This window comes from Taeniopygia guttata, chromosome 2, assembly GCF_048771995.1.
Source record: "Taeniopygia guttata chromosome 2, bTaeGut7.mat, whole genome shotgun sequence".
NCBI classification, from domain to species: domain Eukaryota; kingdom Metazoa; phylum Chordata; class Aves; order Passeriformes; family Estrildidae; genus Taeniopygia; species Taeniopygia guttata.
Window position 1 is genome coordinate 17,568,464 of NC_133026.1, and position 27,619 is coordinate 17,596,082.

At 37.8% G+C, this 27,619-nt stretch overlaps 1 protein-coding gene across 7 annotated transcripts in view; it reads left to right on the plus strand.

The window, feature by feature from the left end:
* Positions 1–27,619, plus strand: part of ARHGAP21 (Rho GTPase activating protein 21) — a 112,210-nt gene that overhangs the window by 36,304 nt on the left and 48,287 nt on the right. For 6 of the 7 annotated variants that reach the window (XM_030264514.4, XM_030264517.4, XM_072925450.1 and 3 more), the window contains 3 exons: positions 10,029–10,211; positions 16,034–16,058; positions 27,035–27,127. In XM_030264514.4, coding sequence (XP_030120374.4) covers positions 10,029–10,211; positions 16,034–16,058; positions 27,035–27,127 — 301 coding nt within the window. Of the gene's footprint in view, positions 1–10,028; positions 10,212–16,033; positions 16,059–27,034; positions 27,128–27,619 lie in introns of those variants that run through there. The other variant, XM_072925451.1, reaches the window with a different exon arrangement.

Below are 27,619 nucleotides of genomic sequence, written 5' to 3' on the forward strand. Positions count from 1 at the left end.
TTCTGTTTATATTGAAAAGTTCAGTAGTTTCAGTAAGAGGAGGTCAGCCTCATGTTTGCATTCACTAGAGAGCAGGTATAAGGATGCACTCGCCCCCTGCTCAGCCCCAAAGCTGTAAAGCTCTTACTCAGTATTGTAGCTGCATGCTGAAGTAGCCTAGTCAACGTAGAGGCTTGCCACAGGGACAAGCTGTGGAAGCTGTGGAAAAATTGTTGTTCTCTTGGCTGGTTTGGTCAATTTTAACTGTATCCCTTGTAGAGTTAATTTTGTTTATTCAAGTCATAGTCTCTGGCTGCAATGGAGAAAAACACTACGAAGGGAAGGAACTCTGTAGGTAGTTTCAGGGCTGGTAGTAGTTTCAAGGGTGGAGCATCAGTTTATTGGAATGGGGTCTGTGCAGGTGATTTTATATTGTGCAGCAGTTTTGGTTTTCTTGAAGGCTTCTGCAAAGCTATTTCACATGTAAACACATTTGTGCTTATGGTATGGTGGAAGTGTACTGGAAACTATCTGGTATTTTGTGTGTTTGGTAAAGACCAGGTTATTCTAGAAGCAAAAAGAATACAAACTTCATTGACACTCATTCCTATTTTTGCAGTACTGTACTTAGCTGGGGACAGAGATGGCATTTCTTATTGTCCTCTCCCCGTTAGTAGGAAGCAGAGTCAGTCATGGTCCAAGCTCATAGTCTTGGATCTGAAAAAATTCCCACAGGTTGAAAGAGGCAGTATAAGGCAGCCCTTGACAGCTGGTGACTGTGTAAGGTGCACTTACAACTTCTGTTGGACTGCTGAGAAGATTCTTGTATCTTGCATGGAGCAACCTCAAACATACCTTCAATGCTAAGGAGCAGAAGCATGCTTTCTTTGTCTCCTGTCTCTGATATTTTCAGATTACACTGTGAGGTGAGGACAGAGAGTTTCCTATTCTTAACAAGCAATGACAGAACAAGCAGAGAAGGAAAATTTTCAATTTAGCTAAATTAAGATCACATGATATTTTGCTGTTGTGCTAGCTACCTACCAGCCCTGCAGATGTTTCCTTTCTTTCCAGTTTAAGGATGTAGCTGTTAAGAGGGGCAGCTTTTGCTAATGGGTCTATAAGAAAACAAGGAAGCTCTCAATTTCTCTTTGTTGTTAATGTTTTTCTGACTAAATTTAATATTATGAACTCCATGTTTGTTATTTTGAATAACAAAATTTAAGATTCAAACAAAACACATTGTGAAAATAGTTTGCATCTCTATCTTGTGAAGTTTTTCATTGTATACTTTTTACTTTGTGTCCTAGAGCTGTACAAACTACTACAAATATATGTGTATATGTCTACACGCACAACACAGTATACTTAAGTTTGTGTGTATAAAACTAAAATAGACATATGGTAGATTAATGAATTTGAAACGTGCTAAACTTGGTACTATCTAGAGTTTAAAGGAAGATCTGAGAAGCTAGTTTATGTTTGTTTGTGGATGATTTAGGGGTTAGGGGCTAAGTGTGGAGAAATCCTGTTTAAGAAGTGGTGGAGCACTAGTCATACCAGACATGATCTTGATTTGGGTGACGTTAAGAGCATTGTTCAGAAGGTCTGGCCATCAGAACTACTGTATGAGAAACCAGAGCTTGTGCTGTCTAGAAAAAGAAAAAAGTTACTTTGAGTCTAGGCAGCACTTAGTAAGTTGGAATTTTCCTTACTTTGAAGTAGAACAACTCTTACTGAGTCTCACCTGGCCTGGGAAGCTGAAAGCTGCTTTCATTGAAGCAAGTATGTCTAGCTAGGCTCAGTTTGCAGAACCACTTGGGATGTTACTGCTTTTAATCCAGAGCCAGGTAAACTGAAAAATTTTCAGTTGAACAGACACACAGAGGGGACAATTCTGAGATCATCCTCGCTGTAGATAGCGTTCAGCTTTGCTTTGTAGGTCTAGTGGTAAGACTGACATGAGCAGCAACTGCTTTACAGAGCTGCCTTTCATGAACAGTAGAGTGCAGTGAGGCAACTTTGGGCTGTGTAGTAATAACATGCACACATGGAGCTTTTTACTGTTTGTTTTCTGCGTATGCCTTGACCTTTAGGAGAACTGAAATCCTTTATTTTCAAAATGCTGTTTCTCCTTTGAATAACTGTTTACTACAATGCTAGTGGTACAGAAGTAGACAGAAAGTACACAGAAACATGCATCCCTTCGTCCTGCTTCCAAGCCCTAGCCAGCTCTGTAGTCTGCATGGTGCTTGACAGAATTTTGTTTCCTTCCCTGTGCCTCCCAGCCATCTGCCATGCTGGCACAGATGCTTTGCTTTTGAAAGGTCGCAGATTTCCCACTTACTTCATGCACTGGGAGTAGTTATGTATTGCCGTCTTAGTTGCCTTTCTCCTTACCTGGTCTTGGTTTAAGGATATGATTTATGTATTTTAATGAAGTACAGTCCTGAGATGCACTTCAAAATTTGGTATCCTCACTAACTTCTGCTGCAGGCAGGCAGCTGCTGCCTTTGTTATTGAACTATACCAGCTTCTATTCCATCTGGGTGAGATTTGCAGTCCTAAAAGACAGGTAGGTTTGCTCCCAGGATGATGTCCTAATACATGTCTGAATTCAGTTTGGTTAGTACACCAAAAAGGACCCAAGCTTAGTGCCATAAGGGTGTGTTACTGTGATAAGAGGTGAGCTCCTGTGAGGGACACACCTAGACCTGTGGTCACTCCATCAAGGGACGTTCACATCTTTATTGCCTTCCCCTTGCTCTGAATTGTCTCACTGTGGGTCTCTGCAAGACCCATGAGGGGGGGTTAGGGAGGGAGAGTGGCTCATGGAGACCACCTTGCTGTTGCTGATGGCTGCTTGAGTCCCACCTCACCAACCCAGGTGAGTAGCAAACAGGAGGAATGGCATTGCCTGGCTTCCCCTTAGTCTAATTGTGATCACTGATAATCTGTTTCTGTTTTCCTGTTGTTTGATATTGAACCATTAAATGTAGTAAAAGCCTCCACTTTAAGTTATAAAGGGTTTGCATCTATTCCAGTAGTAGTTGAATTATTCCAATTTGTTTGCATCTATTACCCTTTCCAGTTAGTGCATCCCACTCAGCTGAAGTACAAGAGAGTGTTGGGGTGTCTCAGCAATATCCTGTGCTTCATGCATGCATGACACTTGCGTGATAAGAGATGAATGGGGACCCTGGCGATTCTGAGTGCTGGTGCTTTTCCTGAGTTTGGGAGTTGAAGTCTTCCTCTAGAAACTCTTATTTTTTCTTACTCTTTTCCCCTTCCACTTCACAAAGAACTGTAGCATGGAAGAAGAGCTGTGCCGCAGTTCCAAAACCAGACAGCAGTGACCCCAGAGTGAGGGCCCTGACTAGACTAGCTTTTTCTGTCTCTGTTAATGCTATCTACTGATGGTTTTATGTGTGTGGACTCAGGCTATGTTTATCTCCACATTTCATCTTGTGGCGAGTGTGGTTCTGTAGCTGTTTGATCTTTAGAGCTTTGAGGTTTTGTTTACATCTGCATCTCCAGTTTCAGGTGCTTCATGATGAGGCAGCCTCCTCTTGGTAACTGCTGAAAACAGGCTCAGCAGTTACAACCACTGAGCATCCAAGTCCTTCCTGCAGCTTTCTTAAATATATAGCACTGAAGTGGTCAGGATGGAGACAGATACCTTTGTGTTCTGAGGGTCTTGCTACTAGTCAGAGATCTGTTGAGTGGAATCCATTTCCCTGTGGCCTATTCTGCAAAGAGGAATCCTTAGAGATACTCTGGGGTAGGAAACTCCTTTGTGCTTTAGTACATCTGTGTCCCAAGTTGCCTGATTTTTCTGTTTGGGGAGCGCTTTTACAATGTCACTGTAGATAAAGGCTTTCTCAGTGGAGTGAACTAATTTAACTTCTGTGTATCAGCACATAGCAAATGTCAGCAATCGCATAAATACATGGTCAGTACTGTAAGGTTGAGTATATTGTGCTGTGAATCTGTATTGCATTTTAGTTGTATGTTGAGAGTTCAGCTCATTATTGGATAGAGGGAAACTTCTATTTTTAAATTACAGTGATTTATTTCTGCTTGGCAAAGTTCACTTTGACAGGTGTTGATTACATTCAGCCATACCCTAGTAATGTTTGTATTTCTAAAAGGTAGACAAGAAAAAGGGTGTACTTTTGGAATGAAGTAGGTAGAGCATGTAGTTAGGAACAGTTAATTATTATCTGTCATCAGCTTAAATCTATACATAAATTAAACATTATTAATTTTTTTAACCTTGTTGCTTGCTTAGTGTGATGGGTGACACTGGAGTAGCATGCAAAAATGAATGCTCCAGTGTGACACTAAAAATACTGAAACATTTGGGATATTTTTAATTAACTGTGTATGTTAATGTTGATGTTAGTAAAGAAGGGGCAACTTTGGTATTATGCATGCACTGCTGTATGCATCTTTGGAATTTGGCTGAGAGTTTTTTAACGAGTCTAGCATGTACAGCTGTTAAATATTCAGTTGGTGTTTTTCTCAGGGTTTTTTTTTGCCTCTCTTCCTTTCTGCAAATTCTAGATGCCTTTTTTGTGGTGTCAATTACCATCCACAATCTTTTAATAGACTTCCTCATATCTCACTAATTTGGCAGACTGATTTCTGACCATCCGTGTGGGTTTGGAGAATAGTGTTGATTATACTCTGTAGCTGTCTTTCAAGGACATAAAATGATGAAACACTTCTTTGAGGGAAGGACACTGTCAGTATATATACTGACAGGTTATATTTCCTGCCTGAATTTCTGTCTCTATCAACATCCTACCTACTCAGGGCAAGATTACAAATTTTGGTAAACATGAAAGTCAGAAGTTCAGACAAGTGGGTATTGGACACAGAAGCCTAAAATTATTTGGGTTAGGGTTTTCTGTGTTCCACTGTTCCTGCTGGTCTTTTTGCAGTGATTTTTTTTCAGTAAGAAATGAATGTATTTCCTGAGGCTAAAAATGATGGAACTGATTTATTTGTTTTGAGATGAAGGCTGTGTTCTGAAAATCTGGAAGATGGATTTACTTAATGTCAACTTTGTCAGTAATTACTTTTCTTCAGCTAGGAATAACTTCTGTATAAAATTATGTTTGTGCATTCCAGTTTGATTTAAAGACACATTAGAAATTACCTCACTACATCTTTAGACTGTTTCAGTACATGATCATAATATTTAGCTTTATAAATGTGACCCATTTCCCTTTAAATTTTGGTTCATTAGCCTGAGAACTGAAAGAAAAAGACTCAATGTACACCTTGTGTGAGTCATCCTGCTTCTCAGGTGCTGAGATAAAATACTGTCTTGGTGTGCTCTGTATGCCTTCCTATGCTGCAAATGAGATGGAGATAATGTATCTCAGAAAAGATTTTATATGGCTGCCTTATAGGTAGGTTTTTTTTTTCCCTACACATTCTGTAGGCTTAGCCAGAAAAGACCTTTTTATTTCTTCTTTGTTAGCTTTTTAAAGAATCTATTTTGTTGTCACATTAAATAAGGCAAGACTGTCCTAGAAAAGCCTTTTTCTCTGCAATAGCAGATATTTAGCAGGGCAGTTAGCTAAGTGATAGTGACTGGGTACAAAAACTGGGGAAAGCAGATGACCCTATACAAGAAATACCCCTGTTTTCAAGTCAGCCCAGCTATTGTTAGACTGTAATATCCTGTCTGTGTCTCAGGAAGATTTTAGGAATTAATAACTACATTTTTTTCCTCTGGCTTATGTCAGTAGTTACTGAGAAGCCCTAAACATCATTTGATGGCTGTTGAATTAGTAAAATCGGGTAACATCAGCTCATTTTCTATGGAGCACATATCTGTCTAGCTGAGCAGCCATATCAGTATCACTTTTCATGGTAGATGAGCTAAAAGTTGAACATTTGCTAAGTGCAGCTGCAGCAGGTGCTGCTCAGCACTGGCTGTCTCCATGTTGTGACTGAGGCACTGATAGGCAGGTCCCCTGGATGGTCTGGGGTGGGGGAGATTGGTTGGTTTGAGAGTTGGGGTTGGGGGTTTCTTGTTTGTTTCAGTTTGTTTTTTAAATAGAGATGTAAGCTCTGAAAAGTGTAGTGTGGGAAACCCTTACATCTACAATGAAACTTATGTGATTTATTTGTGAAGCATTCTGTATGGTAAAAAAAGGCATAAACCAAAAGAGTTTAAAAAAGTAGCAAATCTGGATACCAGTCCCATGCCCCATTTCTTTAAGAAATAATTTTGAATTTGAGTACTAAACACAAAATAAAGATAGAAATTGATTGTTCATACCAACTTTAAAAGAGATTTAATGATTTTTCAGAATAGATGGTACAATATATAAATTATTTCATGTGTTCACAGTTTTTCATCTATGGAGACAGTGCTCACAACTTAGACCATACCTGTTTATCTGTTTAGATTATCAAGATAACTGTTTATAGCTTCAAATGCAGTTGCCTACACCTGTCATGTAAGGATTTTTAACTTGTACAGTACTGTACATTTAGATCTGTAAATTGATCAGAAGATTAAAAATTAGAGGGGCTTTAGAGAGCATGGAAGAGCTTTAGAAGGCTGGATGTGTTAGCTTGTTTAGTTATTATTTAGACTGATAAAATGGGAAACTATTGCTTTGAGACTTAATTTTAATTTGAAATATTATTTACAAACATTAATGCTACTCTACTGATTTCACGTAATTCTCTTACTGTATGTTAAGCTGCCAGTGATTCATGTAGTTTTTTATAGTGCCATCTGATTTTTCATGGATGCTTTCATTGCTCAGAAAGAAGGGTTAAATACAATATTAAAAACAAGGTATACATTTTACTGTGCACTTAAGCATCTGTTGTATGTCCTTGCAATTGCACAGAACAGGAAATGATGCTTTGAGATACTTTGTGCAGAAACCTTGTATGAAAAATTCCCCAGGGAAATGATGCTTGAATAATTTTTAGTAGCCTGGGATTCTTCAGTCCTTGAACTCGATTGTATGCATTCTGACTTTGATTTTGAGAACTGAGTCTATAGAGAAATAAACATACAGCTCTTCAGTAAGGAGTATGGCACAATAAGCTTTGGTTTGTTAGATCTTATATGAAAATGAAGCATTCATTTCTCATCTCTTGTTATGCAAATGACTCTACCCAAAAGACAGATTCCCTTATGGATATGAGATACTTATGTATTTGTAACTTGATATTTGATTTTCAAGTAAAAATGTAGGGACTTTGCCTTCAGTACTGTGTACTTGCCTGTGCTAAACATCATCTGTTTCTTGCTTGCTGTCTTGCATCCTTGTTTTGTTTATGTTTTTGAGAACTTCTCTTGTTCCTTTTTAAAGCTTTTTCTGGCAAGGGATATTCTGGTGTGTGTGCTGTGGTTGGAAGTGTCAGAGGGTTATTCAACAGATGTTGATTCTCTTTATAAATCAGATTCTTGCTTGTTGTGGTCGCTGAAAGTTGCTATTACTGAACTTGTCTCACATTTATTACTGATACTACTGGCTTTTTGTGTCACCCTGTTGGCAGACCTTGCAGGGGGTCCAAGGTTGGCATAAAGTTCACCTTTCCCTTTTAGTGTGCTCTTTTAAGAAATAATTATTTGACTGTGGGTTTATGAGTAACTCCTAATTCAGTAACTTGTGAATGCTAAATGTTTAAATGAAATCACAAGGAAATTAGAGGTTCTCTTGCTACACTGAAATGCTGAAACTCCTGTTTCTAAAAACTAGTGAAGTTCTCTGTATGGGTCTCTTTTGAACTGAGGTTACACTACTTCTGTATGTAAATTACAGTCCTTAGTTGTTACACATACTAAAACTACATTTTAGCTAATTAAGGAGGTTTTTATTAGAAAAAGGATGGAAGTATATTGAAGACTTAGAATTTTTCAGTGCTACATTTAAGCTTATTGTTTACCAATTTCTAACTATAGGCATTTGCTTATGGACATTTTTAAATATCTGTGATTGTTGGATCATTTTAAACTTTGCATCGTGTGTTGTGTATAAAAATCTGAGAGAAGAAACAAAAGATTGCAAGGGAATATTAAATAGATGGGTTGCTGTGAGTCACTTGATGGAGGAAATCACTGTCATTTTTTAGAGGTCTGTGATATTTTTCTTACTAGGAGCTATTTCTTTTGCCAGTTTACTAGGATCAAAATGTTCTTACTGGCTCCAGTTTCTGCATGCGTCCTGAGACTGAAAGCCTGAAAAGCGACATTTATTTGTGCAGTACTGATAAAATGCTCTTGTGTTCGGAAGCTGAACAGAGTGGTTAGGAACACCTCAATAACAAACTCCATCCTTAGGCTAAAGGATTATGTAAATTTTACCCTAATCTTTGCATTGTTTGAACTTGAGCTCGAGCGTCTCATCTTGGCAGTTTTGCAGTGCTCACTAATTTTTTGTTCATTAGTCATCTAATTACAGAGTCTTCTCAGTTTCACATTAACACATTAAAACATGAATGAAGATGATAGATGAGGACAGACTAGGCTGAGATTAGGTCCTTGGTATTTATAACTGTTCGTTCCAAAATCTGCATTAATTCTTCCAGGCTGTTTGGAAGAGCAGGCTGTCAGGCTGTTCTGGTTGCTCCATATTTTCTTGCTCCTGAAGCGGCTCCATTTCTTGGCTTGGCTGTAGTGTCCATTTGTATGATTTTTTTCTTGCTGAGAACAGGGTTGTTGGAGGTAGGGAGGCTGGTCTTTGGAGCACTTGCTAGTATTTGCTGGTTCTCCCTGTTGGACAAAAGCAAGATGTGGGTTTTTGAGGACAAACTGTAGCATCTGTGGTCAAATGTGTTGTGTTTTACATACCTGAATGCAAAATGTTGTTCTGGTGGATTAACTCTCACCAAGGAGCTGCAATATTTTCCTTGTAGTATTATGTGTTGCTCTCCTTATGGCTAGAGAGGAAATGCTCTGTCTTCTCTGTAGATGTTGGTTGGAGTTGGCCGAGTCCACCTTGCCGACTAGCACTGCAGTTTGAGATTCCAGCTCTAAGACTGAAGCAAAAGAGATTATTTTGGAGCAGGACAGGGAGAAACCAAGCAGTAAATTCTGGCACTTATCAGCCAGTTGCTGAGCCACAGCAGCAGAGCTACTGGAGGACAAGAAGACTATTATTTCTGTTTGAATACCCTTTGAATAGGCTATAGGCTCTGGTATCTAAATTTGTTTCACGCATCGTTGAACTACAGTCTTTAGAGGAGGGTCATAGAATTTTGCATGCTCTCTTTGTGTCTCCTGCCTTTGAGTGCTGGTATGGCACTCACTTTGGAAGTTGAAATGGAAGATTTTATATAAGGTTGAGAAGGTAAGTATTTAAATATATTGCTTGAGTCACAGGTATATGAAATTACCAATAAGAAAAAAACCCACCCAAGATTGCTTATTTCTGTATGAGAGGAAGGATTGTAGGACTGTAAAAAGAAAGGAGACATTTTTACTTTTGTGTTTAGAATTTGCATGCTGAAATGTTGAGAGAGACAATAGGTGTGAAGTTTTACATATGACTAGAGGAAAATGTCTTACTGGAGAGGTCTAACCAATTGCATGTTTTGTTTTACTTGCATTAAGTGAGGAGGTACTAGTCAAGAAAATCGTCCCTGAATTGTGTGGGAAGAACTTTGTTTTGTACTTGTGTATGTGATATATGTACAGCCAGAAATGGGGTCCTGGAAGTCACGTGTTTATCTCTAAATAGAAGGCAAATAAAACATGCAAGCTGTATGCATTTCTTGTGGTTCCTTCAAGTCTTTCATTGTTGAATGCTGATTTTTTTAATATCTATCTTCATCTAAAATTTAAGTGTTATTCTATGTGCAGTATGACCAGAGATGCAGTGGTGAAAGGGGTGCTGCTTTAGCATACACATTTGAAAATACTAGTGGTCATCAAGTTATTTTAGTTGTAGGGGAAAAAAATTCTATTTTCAAGTGTACAGGCGTGTCTGGGAATTCTTACTCTTGTTCTCTTTTTATTTTTCAATGATCCAAATTAAAACTCCTCTGCATATCTTTTTCTCTTTTAGGCATCAAAAAATAAAGATGGAAAAGAGCAGAGTGAAGCTATATCGCCATCGGAGGAGGAAGAAACTTTCTCTTGGCCTGGTCCTAAAACTGTCGTGCTAAGGAGGACATCTCAGGGTTTTGGCTTCACCTTAAGACACTTCATAGTCTACCCTCCAGAATCTGCAGTTCAGTTTTCTTTCAAAGTAAGTGGAATTAATAATGAAGCACTTTATATAAAGCCTTGTACTTTTTAGGGTAGTAAGTCCCACTTACTTGAAAGTAAATGTGTTTATAAATTTGTCTTACACAGATGAAAGATCCCTTGTAAGGCGGGTGGGGTCATGGCATTGTTTAATAGCTGTTTGCTGATCTGTTCAATAAAATGGAATTGACTGACTTGGTCAGTCAGTTAAAAATAGTTGTATCATGGATAAGAACAGTGGTTATTGCAGAACAGGTAATTATTTCTCTGTACAGATTCTCTTTACCCAAAGCTAGTGTCATTAATTAGTCTGTACCTCTTCTGAAGCGTAGACTTGAAGGGTATGATATTTGGGTTTTGTTGTTGTTGTTGTTCTCCTCCCCAAATGAAGTTTGTCACACCATCACATTAAGACATGAGGAAGAATGTTTGCCTTGGTTTCTAACTGAGTATCCTAAATTCAGCATACATTAGAAAGACAGGTTGTGTTTTGGTGTTACATTTTTTCTGCTGAAAAGAGTATATGCAGTTGAGACTAATATAAACAAGATATATACAGGCCTACATTAAAAGACAACTTTCTTCAAGTATTTTATGTTTTTTTTTAAATGTAAAACAAGAATATCTGAATGTTAAGTAGCTAATTGGTCTTCCTTTCTTAAAGCATGTACATGTTCTCTTTTGTGACTGGAACTTTTGAAAGTTGCTGTAATATGGGATGTTGAGGAAAAGTCCATTTAATAATGAGAAGAATTTGAAATTTGAGAGAGGGTGTTTCCTAGTGAGTTCAAATAATATTTGCTCATTTTAAAGGCATGAAGTATAATAGTTTTCATAAGCCATGCTACACCTCAGTTTTGCTTTTCCAGTTAGGCAGAAGAATAAATTCGTACCAAGCTGGGGAATGGGTATTGAAGCCTTCTGGAAAGAGCATGAAGTTAATTGACTCATATGTCTCTGCAGGTGTCTTTCAGTAAAGTTGTCTGTCTTTGCCTTCCCTTGGTGGCTGTAAGATTTCTTTTGAAATAGAAAAAGCTTTGCAGAAAAAAGTTGGCACATTTTTCCAGTTTATTGCAGCTATTCAGCCTTCACTTGAGTGCCCAAATTTTTTTCCTTGACAAGGAGTGACTGAAGTTACATGGAAGTGAAGCTAGCAGTATCAGGTGATCCCAACATTTTTGTCATTGAGCGCAGGTAATAGCAGTTTCTGGCTGAATTCAGTGTGAAACAGAGGAATGAGGGTGGGGAAGCCTTAACTTTGAGCAGACCAAATGACATTTGGTCTGAGGGTGAAAATAAACAGCATAAGCAGGATTAGCGTCCTTAACTGAGAAGTGACTGGATATGTTCTGGAAAAAAGCCATCACTAGATGTCTCTGAGAGGGTCGATATGTTTTCCACATGCAAAAGGCAAAAGGGAAGGGCATTATAAAAACGAAATATCAGTCCTTCCTCTCCTGTTCATATCCAATTATTTGAGAGACCCAAGCAGTTCGTGGTGAGCACAGCACCTGTAAATCTCAAGACTTTTGTTGAAGTTCTTAACTCCCTATTTTTCTGCAAGAGAGATCTTCATGCCTTCTAAATTTTTTTCAGTTTTTGCTCTGACATGTTAGAATCTGGTTCATTCGTTCCTATTTCTGTCTGATTTTGAAAATGAAATAATGAGGTGATTGGATACTGGAACACCTTTATTCATGGATTCAGTTAGATATAAAGATGGTAAGGTTCATTTGGAGAGAGCTCTTGTCCTGAAGGGTTATATTCTCTTCTCTTCCTTTTAGTGTCCGTGAGGTGAAGCAAAAAAAAGAACAGATCTTACTACTTATGAGTGTTCATAAGGTGGCTTTTGTAGAAATCGATGTACCTGAGTTATGGTACGAAAGAATGAAATTCATGTATTGTCAGCCTGATCCTAATATGAGGCAAATCTGATTTCTCAGCTGTGGAGTTGGATCTTTGATCAGATAAGGTTACCAGCTAATTACAATCTCTGTCATTGATTGGAAGCTCAAGTATCAGTCCTTTCTTTCCTCATTGATCAAAATTTTAAGTGCTTCAGAAGTCACAGATGTTTCATTTTGCACTCCTCAAAGGGAGTATAATAACAATGAATATGATTTGGTTTTCTGACTGTTTTTAAGCTTGTAGTAGCCTTGTCCCTCCTTCACACCTGAGGATGCAGCCACTGGTGATACAAGACAGAGATTACAGCTGGATGTTGATGATGCCCTTAACATAACAGCTGGAGTCACCCAATCCTTGACCTGTTTCTCAGAGCCACAGCCCCTTTGTTATATCAACTGTCAGTGGGATGCTGGTGCTTTTCCTCTAGATCAGTGCAGAAATCCCTGTTGTTTACCTGAGGGTAAAAAGCATTCTAGCACCTTTAATTTTATTGTTTGTTAATTCCACCCTGCCCACCCCATCCCCTCAAGGAAAGCTTGCCCTACGATCTCTTAAATTTTACTACGAATCAGTATAAACTAGTAGAGGTGGTGAAAAGAAAGAAAAATATCTAAAAATGCTTTTGAACAATCTTTCCACATTCTTGTGAATATATATGTTTTTGATTTTTTTATTACCTTCTGTAGATTCCCATTCAGAATCTACAATCATACTGGTGAAAATGTCTCCATTCAAAGTTCTGCTCCTTTTGCTTGTGTCTTGCATGTTTGAAAAAGCTGTTAGTTAGTCATGTGGAATTCTGCGGGAAGAGGAGAAAAAGATTCTTCACAAGGGGGAACAGTAGCATCTCTAGAACATAGAGCATAATATTCTTAGCCTGCAGGGTGTGGTAAAGATCATTCCACAGCTACATATTCCATGGGAATTGAAAGATAAGCTTTCTGTATGCTGGAGGATGCTGCTGCTTGGAAAGCCTCTGAGGTGAATTTCCTTGGAAGCAAAGAACTGCATGCCAGGGGATGTATTTGAGTGGAGAAGAGTGGGTATTACTTTATAAAATATATAATCTGTTCTCTGATTAGATGTATTTGAGGTGATGAGCTTTTAATTTCTGAGAAGTTCAGTGATCTAGCTGTTAGTCTAACAAAACGTTCAGTTGTAAAGCCTTTTTCTTTATTGCCTGAAGAATTTGCTGCTGGGAAGGAGATCTAGGCAGATCTGCCTCCAAGACGTGACTGACTGCTCTGAGTCCCAAAACACTCTTGTCTTCATATATAAACTCCTAATAGTGCTTCAGGACTTCATGTGATTTTTTTTTATTTGTGACACTCTTTCCCCATGTGAAAATGATTGGTTATGATCAATTCAGGGAAGTGTCTCTGCATATTTTATAATGGAATGCTAGTATGATGCATTTTGATTATTTATATCTTTATTATATATATTTCATTTTTATATCTAATTCTTCTAGCACTCCATGTGTATGTAGTAGTGGGGGGGTCTAGGTCAAATTCAGGGTATTTTGCTAAGTTCTACTATCTTTTCATAGTTCCTGCATAGAACAACTGTTTAAGTACAAATCAAGGGTCTCTTTCTCACTGTAATTTGCCTTAATTAACAAACTTATCAACACCGGGATAGGTTATGGAAAAAACGTTTTGTCTGCTCAGTCTCTTGGGAGGGACAGCCCTGTGTGAAAAATGACCTTGGAAACTGAGGATGTGGTTTGACACGTTTCATTTTAGCAGAGGTACTTGACTGTGCTTCTATGGGGACACATCAAACTGGGAAAAGCTGCACATTCAGGAATAACCCATTTATGTATTGTACTTGCTTCCCGTCCCTCCTTTTCCTTAAGAAATTGATTACGGAATGTGTGGAAGATTTCTTAAGCTAACATTGCAGAAAGCAAATGTTGCATAATGCCTTTAACATCAGGTGTTCATTAGGATTTACTAGAAACACAGTTTCTGCATGTGATGTTTGTTCTCCCAAGTTCATTTGTCTGGGAAGCAAGTAAGATAAATTCTTCTCTTCGGGTATGGATGCAGCATATACTGACATCTTGCCACGTGGAAGGGGTGGATGTAGGAGGGAAAGCTGGTTTCAAAACACTTGTGTTATAAAGCATTCATTCCATTTTTCAAAGCCTGATCTCTTTGGCTTGATACCATGAAAAACTAATACTCTGCAGCTGTCTTTGGTAACAGAACTTTGCATGCACAGTGACAAAACTTACAAAAACCCACTGCAGTATTTCATAAATTATGGCATTTCTACATTTTTTCTCTTCGAAAATGTTTGCTATATAGCATCAAGCCAAGTAGCCTCTCCTACATGTAACCCAGATTTTTCAGATTATGGATTCTAATATTTCATGTCCTAAAGATATTTTTTCACTTGATAGGTATTTACAGAAGTAACATATATACATTTGTACATATGTTACAAATGTACAGAAGTTACCTGTGTCTAATTCTGGGCTGCTGGTTGTAGTTCAAAACCAGCTGACTGTTACAGGGCTCCAAGAGTAAGCAGTCATGGTATTTATCTTCTAGTGTGCCACTTTTACCAAAGTATAGAGCAGACAGGACTGTCCAACTTACAGCTACACTGTTTGGACATCAGTGACAATTATAATGATTTTTTAAAAGTAGAATATATGCTAGATTTTTGTTAACTCTGTGTTTTGGCTTTTGGGGGAATTATTTTATTCCTTTTTGTTCCTTAAAGTTATCTTCCTGTAATATCTTTGAAAGCTCCAGCAGAACTTCTGTATGCCTTGTAAGAAATCGATTTCTGCTAGGACAGATTTGTTTCATCCTCACCATTAAACAGTGTTCATATCTGGGTCTTATTTCCTCTCTTTCCTCAAGTCTTTCTCACTTGAATGGATTGCTCAGGTCAGTGTGTAGTTGCTTTGAGCTTATATAATTTGAAAAACATTGCGATTTTGCTTTAAATACAAAATAACTAGAAATTTTGAGTTAGACCATCTAAAAGTAGGAGGAAATATCCAGGTAGAAATTATTTCTATGGTCATTTCCTTGCTCCTTCCTTCAGGACAAATCTGTTCTGATTAGCTATGTAGTTAGAAATATTTTTCAAATACTACCTGTTAGTCTTGGAAATTGTATTTGATTAAGTATTTATTACTCTATGAAGTTTAGAAAGCAAACAGGTATTTTCCTAGTTAGATAATTTTGCTTCTTAAATGATAGAACTTTGTAGACAAGGTTAACAGTGATCTTCATACCAGAATGCTGACAAGAAAGTAACATAAGGGATGTTATTTATTTTTTTTTTAGTTTAAACATGCCATTTTCCCCAATTTTGTGTGTTTTTCTGGGATCAGTGAGCAGAAGATTCTTCAAGGTTGTTACTAAATAGTGTTTGAGGTACATATTTTCCCCTAGTAGTAGTAGTAGTAGTAGTAGTACTGAAGGCAACACAAGCTTGGTTCAAATTTCCAGAAGCAGATTCAGACATTGCTTACAAAATACTTTATATCTCTTGTATATGTAGCTTTGAATGGTTAGGTGATTAAAGTGTAACCTTCCCTGCCTGGCTTTCAGGGTGAAACATGCTTGCAAGAACACACAGTGCAGTGTGAAGCTTCATGGTAGTATTTCATGGGGTTTAGTACATTTGTTTTCACATAATCCTGTTCATGTTATTTCTGTGGGAATGTTTCATAGGATTGTGATTAGCTGTTGCTTTTAAATTAGCTATTACTCTACATTCTCAGAATAAAAGTCATAATTCTGTAAGTTGAATAGTTGTGGAGAAAGTAGGAGGTACCAAAATACAGACTTAACCTTTACCAGTTCACTTCAAGTCTTTGTATCTTAGAGCTGCCTATGCATATATTTCCATTTATTGAATTTTTAATATGCACTCTTTCTTCCTCTTTAGGATGAAGAGAATGGGAATAGACAAGGTATGTCTTGTTTTTACTCTCTTATAGATCCAATATATTGAATGCTTCAGCTGTGTAATAGACCTGAATTGCTACCTAAGAGCTTGAAACTGAAAATCACTTCAGTGTGAGCATCAGGCTCATTGATCAGTCACTTAATTCTAGGTGATGCCAGTCAGTTCCCCTCAATTTTCATAACTTTCTCCCTCTTACATTGCCTTTGTCTGCTTTCTTTCTTAATTCACTCATGAACTTATTTTTAGAAATTCTCCATTCCAGTTAATTGAAGTTTCTCTTTGGCATCCGTGCTTCCTTTTTGCTGATACCTTACTGTTCTTTTAAAAGAGTGAAAAACATGTTGATTTAAGAAAGATGGTTTCCAGCTTGGGAACCCATTCCCACTTTCTGTTTCCCCAGTGTGTCATGATGGTGAGGTGCAGGGGCCAGTGGGATTTTGTGCATTGAGTGCCCTGTGCAGGGCTCCCCGGTGCTCTGCCTGCCTGCCACGGCAGTGCAGCTGCCTGGGGACAGCGTGGGCTGAGAGCTGCTTCTGGTGATGGGTTCTCAATTGTAGCAAAGCATGGGACCTGCTCTCAGTGTACCTTTAAGTAGCTCCTTCAGCTGGAAGACAAAGAGTATATCTGAATTCCTGTTTCTGTTTAGTTTGTGTAGCTGTGATATATTAAAAGCATTATGGGAAGTATGAATTTATCTGAACTTTCTTACTTTTCTTTTGGAATCAGATGGATTCATCCATTTCCTCCTCCTAGTTTTACTCAGCTGTCATCACCTGCGTCTTAAACAGTGAGAAGTTAATCTCTTCCTACTTCTTATCACTCCCCAAATTTGAAGCATCCTTTATCTGTTTTGACTTAGAAAAAGGCCGATTCTTGTAGGAAGGGAAGGGAGTTGATCTTTTTTGCCAACCCAGTGTGGAACATGCCACTTGTGCTCTAGCGAAAAAAGTTCAGTGGTGTTCTTGTTCTTACAGGGAGAGCTCAGGCAGCTAAAGATGTAATGTTTTAGGTCTGTTTATCTAAAATGTTGTCTGAGAGCTATTTTTCAGTAGGGAAACAGCAGTGAACCAATACTTGGTTCACCATGAGACCTGTAAAGGTGAAAACAAGATTACTTTCTGGAAATTTTTATGTAGCTTCTAAACCCGTGAATCATAGCTCAACTATTGCTTATTTATAGCACCTTGGTATGTTGTATGCCTTGAAATACAGATTAGAGAGCACAAATGCCCTGAAAGTTAACAGCATTCTCATTAAGAAGGTTGGACTTGTCCCCCTGGAAAGAGAAGAAACTACTATGAGGCGGAGGATGTAGATGTCAGTAAAAATTAACCTGCCAATTTTGTGTATTAAACCTTTAAAAACAGCAAAATGGGACGAAATGTGTTAGACACTTTACTCCAGCATTTGACATGACCTTTGGGGGTATAGGGTGGATGAAACTCTTTATTTACATTGCTGCAGGTTGCCTGTTCCCATATAAGGGGAGTAGGCAGCTTGTGCGGAGAAAATGAGGAAAAACGCGCGTGTCATTTCTTATGTTGTCAGAAGTGATGTTTGTTGGGCGGGAGTTGCCGCAGGGGTATCCCGGGTTCCTGGGGAGCCGCTGCGCCGGGAACGCGCGCTCCGGGCCGGCCGCTGGCGCCGCCTGGTGGCGGGTCCGTGCGGTGCAGGCCAGTTGGGAAAACCCTGCCGAAACGAACTGAAAACACCTATTGAAAAACACTTTTCTTTTTAAGTTTGTACGCGGTAATTCGCTTAATTCGCTTGATCTTTTCTCCCTGAAAGACTAAGTTAAAGGGATCCAAGCATTTCGTTTTTGTTAAGCAGTGTGTGCTAGTGCAGAAATGTCTTTTTTGGTGTCAGTTTTCAGTGAAAATTTATAATTAGCTGCCCTTTATGCTTTGCCCTTGTCATAGATTAAGCTTACCTGTTAAAAATGAGGGTTTCGTATCAAATTCAGCCTTTATATGTTTGATTAGGTGAGTGTGGATAAAAGCATCTCTATTGCTATTGCTTTTCATTGAGACCACTTAAATATTTTTCCAAAGGATCAAAGCACATAATTAAGTCTAGAGGGCAGAAGATAAAAGCATGTACCCTGTTTGATGTATTCTAACAGTGAAAGAAATATTTTTATATTTTTTAGGTTCTGGTTTAGAATTTTAGTGTATAGTTAGATCAAGCTCCTGGCTTGCATTAGTCTTCCTTTTGGTAAGTAGTAAAGTTTCAAAGCGTTTATAATGGAAGGTAATGCTAATTTGTCCAGGAGAGCTCTTAACTAGGAATAACACCGGAGGGAGATGATGACCTAAAAGCAAGATTGGATTGTCAGGCAAAGGAGTTAGGATGCTGTGACAAGGAGACACCTCACGTCTCAGGCATGTTCTCAGCAGGAACAGAAAGGGACCACCTCAGCTGTATGCACATGAACAAGCAAGGAGCTCTCGTGCCTTTTCCAGGAGCTCGCTGAAGCCCCTGCACACTCGCACAGAGGGGCAGTGGGATATCCCACAGCAGAGGGCCAGGGTGCTGCAGTGGATGAATGGAGAACAGATTGGGAGACCATAAGGGTTGAGTTGTCTTTGAGGTCCAGTTGTGAGAACAGCAGGGATGCATGGAGCTGTGGCTAGGGATGGATGAGGAGCTGGCTTAGAGCCTGTGGCCAGGATTTTTGGGCAGTGTTTTGGTGGGTGTCTGCTGCTGCCCTCTCATGGAAGAAGTAGCCAAGGCTTTCTTCAGACAAGAGGTGGAGAAAGCAAGTGCTGCTTCTTGCAGGAGATTTTAGCACCCTGTTATCTGCTGGAAGGTCTTCACAACAGATTTAGAGTAAATATTTTGTAGTTCTTATTTTAAGATTTTCAATTCTTTTCCTACTTTCACTGCTCCAGGTTGTTGATCTTAAGCCAAGTCATTGAAACAAGGTGCATTTTATCAAAAGATACAGGTTTTCCACAGTGAATTCATTGGCCGCAGATTGGAAACTTTTATCAGCTTCTGCTGTTTTCCAGAGAATCTCTGTTATACTGACCAATATATATTGCATATATCTTGGACTTGTTACTCCCAGAAATACTTGGAGTATTTATTTTGTGTGTTTTGAGGATGTCTTGCTCTCAGTTTTCCATTCTTCCTATTTTTTGGAGTTGCCCTGTTTCAATACTCATTTATTTAAGTGGTATCTCACAGATAGAAATATTCCCAGAGAGCATATTAGGAATATTTGGAGCCAGACTTAAAAATACCTATACCTACTAATAACCTAGCATTCTTATTAAAAACTTGCACCTCATTAGATCTGTCAAGAACTAATGAGTCGAGCTGGAGGAGAAGTTCATGCTGTTTGATTTGATTGTGATTTAATATGATTCTGTATCTTGTTGTCCTTCAAACATTACTTAAATTGTACATATGAAAGTACTTTCTTGTAAATTGTCCTAAAACATGCTTTTTTAAAAAAAGTTCTGGTTTGGTGTTAGTGACTAAAGTGAACAGTGGAAAGCATAAAGAAATAGACTGAAAGAAATTTTATCCTTCCATAGAACTAAGCTATTTTGTGTCTAACACAGTACCTGGGAATCCAATATCATTATAATCCTGTATCTTTTTTTTTTTTTTAATAGTATGATGTTCTTGATTTTTGTGCTTTTTACTTTTACCTGTATTTCTATGTAGAAGTACCTGTGGCAACTAGGAGCTCTTTTTCCCATAAAAATTAAAATCAACTTAGGTGTATTATTCAGTGTATTACTCTGTGGAGACCCAGTGTGTACTTGTTAATAAGACCTTAGGCATGTTTTCACTGGGAAGTCTAGAACCTTAAACTTTATCACCAGGATTTTTTTTTTTTTTTTTTTTTTAATGTGCCTAAATATGTACAAAAGTTTCTACCCTTCAATTGTTTACGCTAAATAATTGCAATTTACTACCTGGCCTTCTTCAGCTCTGTGCAAGTCTGCTTTGGTAGGGTACAGCCTTTGAGAGAAGGGTGGAAAAAATGCAGGAAAAGGTTTTTTTCCTGCATTACTACTGCTTACATAAGGCCTGGAGTTTTTAATATTTCATTTCTTTTAACAGACTGTTGATTTCTGTAATGTGTTTGTGTTCTCCCAGGATTTAATTTAATCCCATGTTTTTTAACATCATGGTCTGTCGGCTCAGTCTGTTATGAAATAAACATATTGTGCCTGTGATGATGGGAACAAGGTAGATCAGAACAAGAGGATGAATGTGAAAGCAAATATGTGGAAAGGTCATAGATGGCTGGGGTGTTAGGGTCCAGGGTATATGATGGTAGAATTAGGAGTAAAAGACAAGAGGTGTGTAAGAGTAATGCTTCAGGATAGGGGGACAGTAATTTCCCTTTCTTGTGGATTTTTGATCCAAGTTAATTTTTTTAACACCTAATTGTTGAGAATGCTAAAAGAGGGCTCATTCAGTTTTCCACTGAGACTAGAGCCTGATGATTCCTTGTTCCCTTATAGTACATCCAGAATGTCTAATGGATTAATTTTCCAGCTTGTCACATGTATAATGTAGATCAGTGGTTTCTGTTGAGTTCAGATCATCTTTGACTTTGAATAAAAACATGAAGTGTAATTCCCAAGGATTTAAGGGAGGGTCCATAGATTCACCACTCCAGATAAAAATTGTATTTCCCTATTCTTATCTAATGACTACAGTAAATCCTCTAGACTAATCATAGATTAAATTTTAAACTTTAAAAGGTTTCATTTGAGAGAATTGAATGAAGTCATAGTAATGGCAAATAATGCAATGAGAAAACACAGTTTTGGAGAGTTTGTAACTAAGCTGAAACTGTGTTACATATTTTCCATAACATTGCCAAATTATTTTCTCATATTCTCCTCTACCTTTGCATGTAGATAGGGTTGAGGCTGTATTAGTCAAATGGTTTAACAGAAAAATAAGCATAAGAAGAAATACCATTTTGGAGTTGTCTAATCAAAATGCCAGAGGTGCTTTGAGAAATAAGAATGTATTTTTCCTGTGTTAGAGAGTTGAATGCCAAGTGTTTCTCTACTAAGTGACTCAACAGAACTAATTTACTTATCACATTCTTTCAGAGGCTCATCCCTGGCACTGTATTTCGGCTGGTGTTTTTCAGTTGAGTTACTTTGAGGTTGATAGTGAGTGAAATAAGCTCTGTTGGGACTGGGCTGAGACCTTTGGGCTCCTTTTCCAGAGTGGATTGCTAGTGGAGAAATGCTTACTATGTATGAAATTCAGTTTGTAGATTATAATATGGAGAATGATCCCTCAGTTAGAGGGATTCCTCAGTGGGCCTTCTTCAGTTAGATGTAGTCCTGACAGGTTTGTGATTTATATTTAATTAAATGCAATATCAGTTAATAAATGTAAGTTCTGCTGTACTTTCAGCAACCTTTTTTGAGTAGTTTGGGAAATGATTAACAGGTTTTTGATTGAGTAATCAATTGGAAGCATTTGCTGTGCTGTGTCTGTTCCCCTCCCTTTGCCTGAAAGGCATCCCAAGAATCAGTGCTGCTCAGCCTTGCTGAAACAGTGGCGCTCAAATGCCTTGGATACCCAAAGGCATACTTGCAGATCTTCATGCTCAAGAGGAATGTTCCTCCTCCTTGAGTCAGAGACAGATGTGTGTAACAGCCTGTCTTAATTGATTAATCTGAGGTGTTTCATGAGGCTGATTTCTTAAATGTAAAAGTGAAAGTCATCCTTTTGCTGTCTTCTGATGATAGGGCTGGGGGTAAAAATGTTCTAAACATGTTCTCTGTAGACTTTATTGAATTGTTGTATTATGAGGATTTCCAAGCACAGTTCAGCTGTCCTGAGCAGCAGAATTTTTTTTTTTCACCTTGAGGAAGAGGAGCAATGACATGTTTTTAATCAGTGGATAGTTGGAGAGACTTTGTAAGAAAGTATGTACTATACTGTGTTCCAGCACTTGCTGGTTTGTGTTCTGCAGGTCGATAGAAAGAACTGTCAGCAATAGCACTTTGGCATGAGGTTTTTTTATCCTTTCCTATTCAGGATGCAAAGGTTGTTCTTTTTGTAGTCTTTGTGACTCAGATGTTTTAATCTGTATTTTATATCAAAAGGTTAATGACTTCAGAGAGACTAAGTGCTTGTTGCTAGGCTGTAGTGTGTTGGTAGATTAGATAGCATAACTTATGCCATGTCATTTTGTTTTCCATGTGAATCACAGAGTAGTACTGTAATACTGTCTGGTCTGCAGAGAGTAGTTTAAAAACTAAGTCATAGTTACTGCATTTGATACAATACTGGTTATGTTCCTTGTAGCAGCTGTATTTCAAACTAGATTTTTAGGGGATTAAGCTAGAATTGGCACCTAGGTAATTTCTATGTCAAATTTGGGGCAGTTAGGAGAAGCTTTGCTGAATATCACCCCCCCCAAATGTAAGTCAGTTTTAAATGTTACCTGGTCTTATTTCTACTGTTATGTTTAAAAGTAGCAGTATTTTTTAAAATGTTTCCTTTTATCAGGGAAAGCATGTTTGAATTCTATTATTTTGTAAATATGATAGTTGCTAGTGCGACATATTCCCCTCTGCCACTTCTGGCTTCTTAAACATTTGTCAGGAAAGCTTCCTTGGAACTTTGCAATGGGAGACTTGTTTTCTCCTGTCAGACTGTGAAGACATTATTGGCTTGAAGTCTCAGCTCATGGATCCAGGCAAGATAAAGGTTTGATCACTAATGATTCCATGGTATGAGCTATGAAGAAAGTCTTTATTTTGCAGTCATTTGAACAAAATTTGAACGAGGCACTAATTTTAGTTTCTAGATCTTACTGTGATCTCTGTGCTTATTGCAAGTGACATGTAGTCTCTGATTAATTAAAAGATTTGCATAGAATTATGAAAAACATACTGGCTCAGAAAAACCTTGTTGCAATACCTAGGTTTTCTGTATTTGTCTTGCATTTGATTTACAGGTGCTAATGCTTCTTCAGGCTGCTTTTTCTTAACTTTGGTTGTCTAGACTAAGGACCTTATTATTAAGACTCTCCTGATTCCTTACTATCCTTGTTTAAGCTGATGAGTTTTTGTCTTGAGCCTTCTATGTACTTGGGGATTTATTTTTCTTTCCTTACTTCTGATGAGGCTGAATCTCTGAATTCAGTTCAGACACCAGTTTGCTTACTCTAAAGTTATATTTTCATTTGGATAACATCACTGAAGGGAGTCATTGCACTGCAATCAGTATTTTAGTTGTTCTGTTAACAAAACTACACTACTGCCTGGGCAAAAACTTGCCTTTGAATTTATACTGACTGATGACCATTTACTCATGCTGGAAATTTTCATGTGTTTACAAAAGTGATACAGGAAATGTCAACTTGATGGACTTTTCAGTATCCAACTAGCTGAGTTGGGTACTTACCAACTTTATTTGCTTTTTTCTTTTCATTGCCCTGTTGCAAGACTACATCTCTCTTTATAGCTGCATTTAAGGGGGAATCAAGTACAAATTAATTTCTTTTTACAGAAGTTGTGCTTTTCATCTGTTCTGTTTCCTTGCATATGTGAATGTGTTAGTGGCACCTCACACTTTGTCTGTTCTTTGTGTGTGCATGATATCTTATTTTTCATTTGCAGTTGAAGATTTGGGAGAAATTGTTGTATTTGCTGGTAGCCTGCCATGTAATGCTCAATTACAAAGTATGTTTTGTTTACAAAAGTATGGAGAAGGAGGAAGGAGGCAAAATTCATATGCAGTAATGAGCACTGGAAAAGCACAGACTTTTATGTCTTACAAAGCCTTTTATATAAGGATTGTAAGTCTTACAAACTGCTTTTGGGTCTGCAAAAGAGGTCTGCTTTTACTGTTTTGTTGTATCACTTTGTCAGGAATTGCTGGCATGCTGCAAAAAATTGATCTTTTCAGTATTAGAAACCAAAATCTTAAATACTGACAGAATGTAGTGCAGAGCTGGAGAACTTCGTGTAAATCTCTTGGCTGTGATATTCTCTTCTAGATTGTGGTGTTTAGGAGGAGGGCAGTTTAGTCTCTCATTTCTAGGCAGCATCTTGCTTTTGCCTGATAATTAGGTGCAGACAGGACCACATGGAAATTTAGGCATAATTAAATCACAGTGTAGTGAATGTTAAATTTTGAGACACGAGGTGAGTTATTAGATAATGCATTTTACTTGAGATTTATTTCTATGATGATTGAGTGCATATTTTGAAGATTTATTCCCCTCAGCTGGTCTGAAAAGGTACTTTTAGCTTCTAGTGTCAAAAAATACTGCTTAGCTTTGCTTGAGTTTCAAACTCCTAAATATAAATGTACACTGAGTTTATGTATTCAAGGAAGTTAATTTCTGTGTTACTGATTAAAAAAGATTTGGTTTGTATCTAAATATGTAGAAGATCAAAGAGAAGTGAAGAACATATATTTATCTACCAGGGCTTGAGAGTTCTGTTTGGATAGTGTTGAATTGTGGGATGAACCTGCAAATGTAATCAACATTTTGGACCTTTTATCCTGATTTTTTGCCCTTAAATTGATTTTTAGTGCGGTGGTTTAGCTTTTTTAGGAAGTAAGAATGACTGTTTAATACAGCCTCCTTCTGCAAGTAGGACAAAGAGCCAAGTTTAATGTGCAATTAGCTTTCTGAATTGATTGATAAAATAGCTGTGGAAATGTCAAGTGAGTGCCCTTAATGTCCTGGTGTAGCTGACAGGCAGGTCAGAAGTCAGGTGTCAGGGAAGATTGCAGTCTCTGGTCTCCCTAAATTGTGGCAAGTTTCCCCTCTTACTCAGAAGTGGGAAGTGTATTACAGGATTTCTGTGTTACATACTGAATGGGAGTAACTTTATCTACTTGACCTCTTGATTTGCATGTTCAAGTATGGGCAAGGCATAAAGCAGCACTTGAGTGTTAAGCAAACTAGCAGAAGGCCACTAACATTTTTTTGAAGAGTATTTTATAAAGGAAGCTGAGGTGTGATAAATGAGATGTGCCATGGAAGCTGTATTATTTTTATTTTTCTTGCCTCTTTAGGAAATGTATGTGTCTTCAGTAAAAGATAAGTGACAGCATTGGGAAGGATGTTTGGTGGTCCTATAAAAGGTCATACTTTAACTTCATTCTGTAAGCAGTTGAAGCAGCCTTTTGTTCATGGCATCTGGGTAGATTAATCTTGGAGCTTCTCTAAACTTGCTGAAATGTTAGTGGCTTTTTAAAGGACAAGACCCATCACATGTTCAGTGTCTATTTAAATCTGCAGATTAAAAATGACAGATATTAACTTTGGCTCACAAAGAGCATTTTGTGTGTCTTGTAGCTGTATCTTGCTAATCAAATTTTAAGCATTTGGGGACTGAACTGCCAGCTGGAGTTTCTTGATTTGTAATTAAGTTGCTTTATATATAGTATTTATCTGATTCTATCAAATAAACTTTTTGATTATTTATTCCCAATCTGGAACTATTTTGAGAAGGCCTTTAGAGCCATACGGGTGAGCCATTTTGTTGAACTGTTTTATGGTAAATTGGCAGGATACTTGAGGATCTGCACAATAAAGGCATTAGGCTAAAACCAGGATCTGAAAAATGTGAATTAGAGTCACAGGGTGATCTGGATTTTTGCAGTTTATTACAGTTTTTCACATGAACTTTACCACATGGAAACTGAACTAAAAAAAAAGAGGTTAAGGGGGCACCTTATTTATATTCAATAAATACTACTGTGATTTATTAAACATTTTAGGTGGAACATTTAAAGCTGTGGGGAAAGTACTTTGAAAAGCCTAAGACTTGTGCCTAAGTCAAAGGCCAGTCATTTCAGGAATGGTTAGAACCTAATAAGGCCAGTTTTAAGGAGTTTCTTTTATCAGCAATGCCAGTTTTAAGCAATTCCTTTATTCTCTTGTGCTGTTCCTTCTTTTCCTGCAGTTTAAGCCTCTCTCTCCACTAAGCTGGGGTTTCCTGCTAAGGTGGAGCCCAGGCCCAGACCCAGCTTATTTTTGTGCCGTGTCACTTCCCTGGGCTGGCTGCTCACTTAGCCTCCAAAGGTGGCACTTCCTTAGCTGGGAGTGTGCAGCAGGGATGGAACCGGAGCCAGGGGTTGGGAGTGCCCAAGGCTGTCAGGGTGTCTCTGGCACTGTAAGGCTGTGTGTATCTGGCTGTAGCCTGTCAGGTTCTGCCACTGGTTCTGTGAGCACTGGACCATGCAGGGCCATTATGGATGTATTGGTTTATTTTTCATTATTGCTGGCTGGTCTTCTTTGTGAATAATGGGGTTTGATTTTGGTTTTTTAGCTTCACTGGCACAATAGTTCCATCAGTGAAGCTGTGTAGATGCTGTAAAATGGCTTAGTCCAGCTGTGTGCAAATGTAGGACAGCTACACTTTATTTTAGCTGCTGTATAACTGTGGAGAATTTTTTTCGTGTTTTTGTTTGTTTTACTGTAAAGCACCCCCCCCCCCAAATCTTGATTTTCAGAAGTGTGACAAAGAATTACTTAGCTTTGGTGACAGGCATGTAAAACCAAAAGGTGCCTGTGTTTCTGGAAGTATAGAACTTAAGTGTGTATTGAGAAAGCAAGAAAATACAGCTGTACATGGCTTTTAACTACTGTAGATTAACTTGAAGTTGTGTATATACAGATATATACAGGATGTGCAGATATATGCTGTGCATATAATTTTAATTAAAAATTTATTTTTGAACCTTGGTAGTTCTTTGAGAAAACTTTCGACTTCATCTTGCAGTTTCTGAAAACACTGTTGGAAAATCACTTTTGTACTCCATGAGAACTGTAAATCAGTGTTTAATTTATTCCTTCTAAGGGAAGATTTTAAAATTTTATTTTTCAGTTTCTATTACATTACAATTTCTTTGTATGTCTCTGTGAATGCAACAGGATTGCATCCCAAAATACTTTAAAATGAAAACATCGTGTAATGCAGTACAATGAAATGCTATTAAGAGATATTCTTTCTTTCGCAGGAAAACAAAGAAATAGACTGGAGCCAATGGATACCATATTCGTTAAACAAGTTAAAGAGGGTGGACCTGCTTTTGAAGCTGGGCTGTGCACAGGTACTGTTCAATAACATGTTTATGTACATGATGTAAAATACATATGATTTAAGTTTGCTACTACATAGTTCTATCTTCCATTGGAACCTTGTTTTGCTTATTAAAGCATTGAAGTTTTAGTCTTTTTCATTTGCTATCTTTAAGAGAGTAATAAAATACGTGAAGAAGAGGTAAAAAAGGAAAATACCTGTAAGTTTCTATTTCTATGGTTTGAGACAAATTGGTAACCTGAAAACAATCAGGTCTTTGTACATTAAATAAAATTTTTCTACCCTACCTCCTTTAAATCAAATAGGATCACTACAAGTCTCTCTATTCTTATAAAATTCTGTTCAATTGCTCATTTAATCAAACTGGAGAGCAGAAAACATGGACGTTTTTTGTGAACTGTGTCATACCTTTACTTAAGTGCTGAAAGAAGAAAAAAACTATGTTAGAATAGAAAATCTTACAGGTGACAAAGTTACATAGATGGATGCCATTGTGAATACA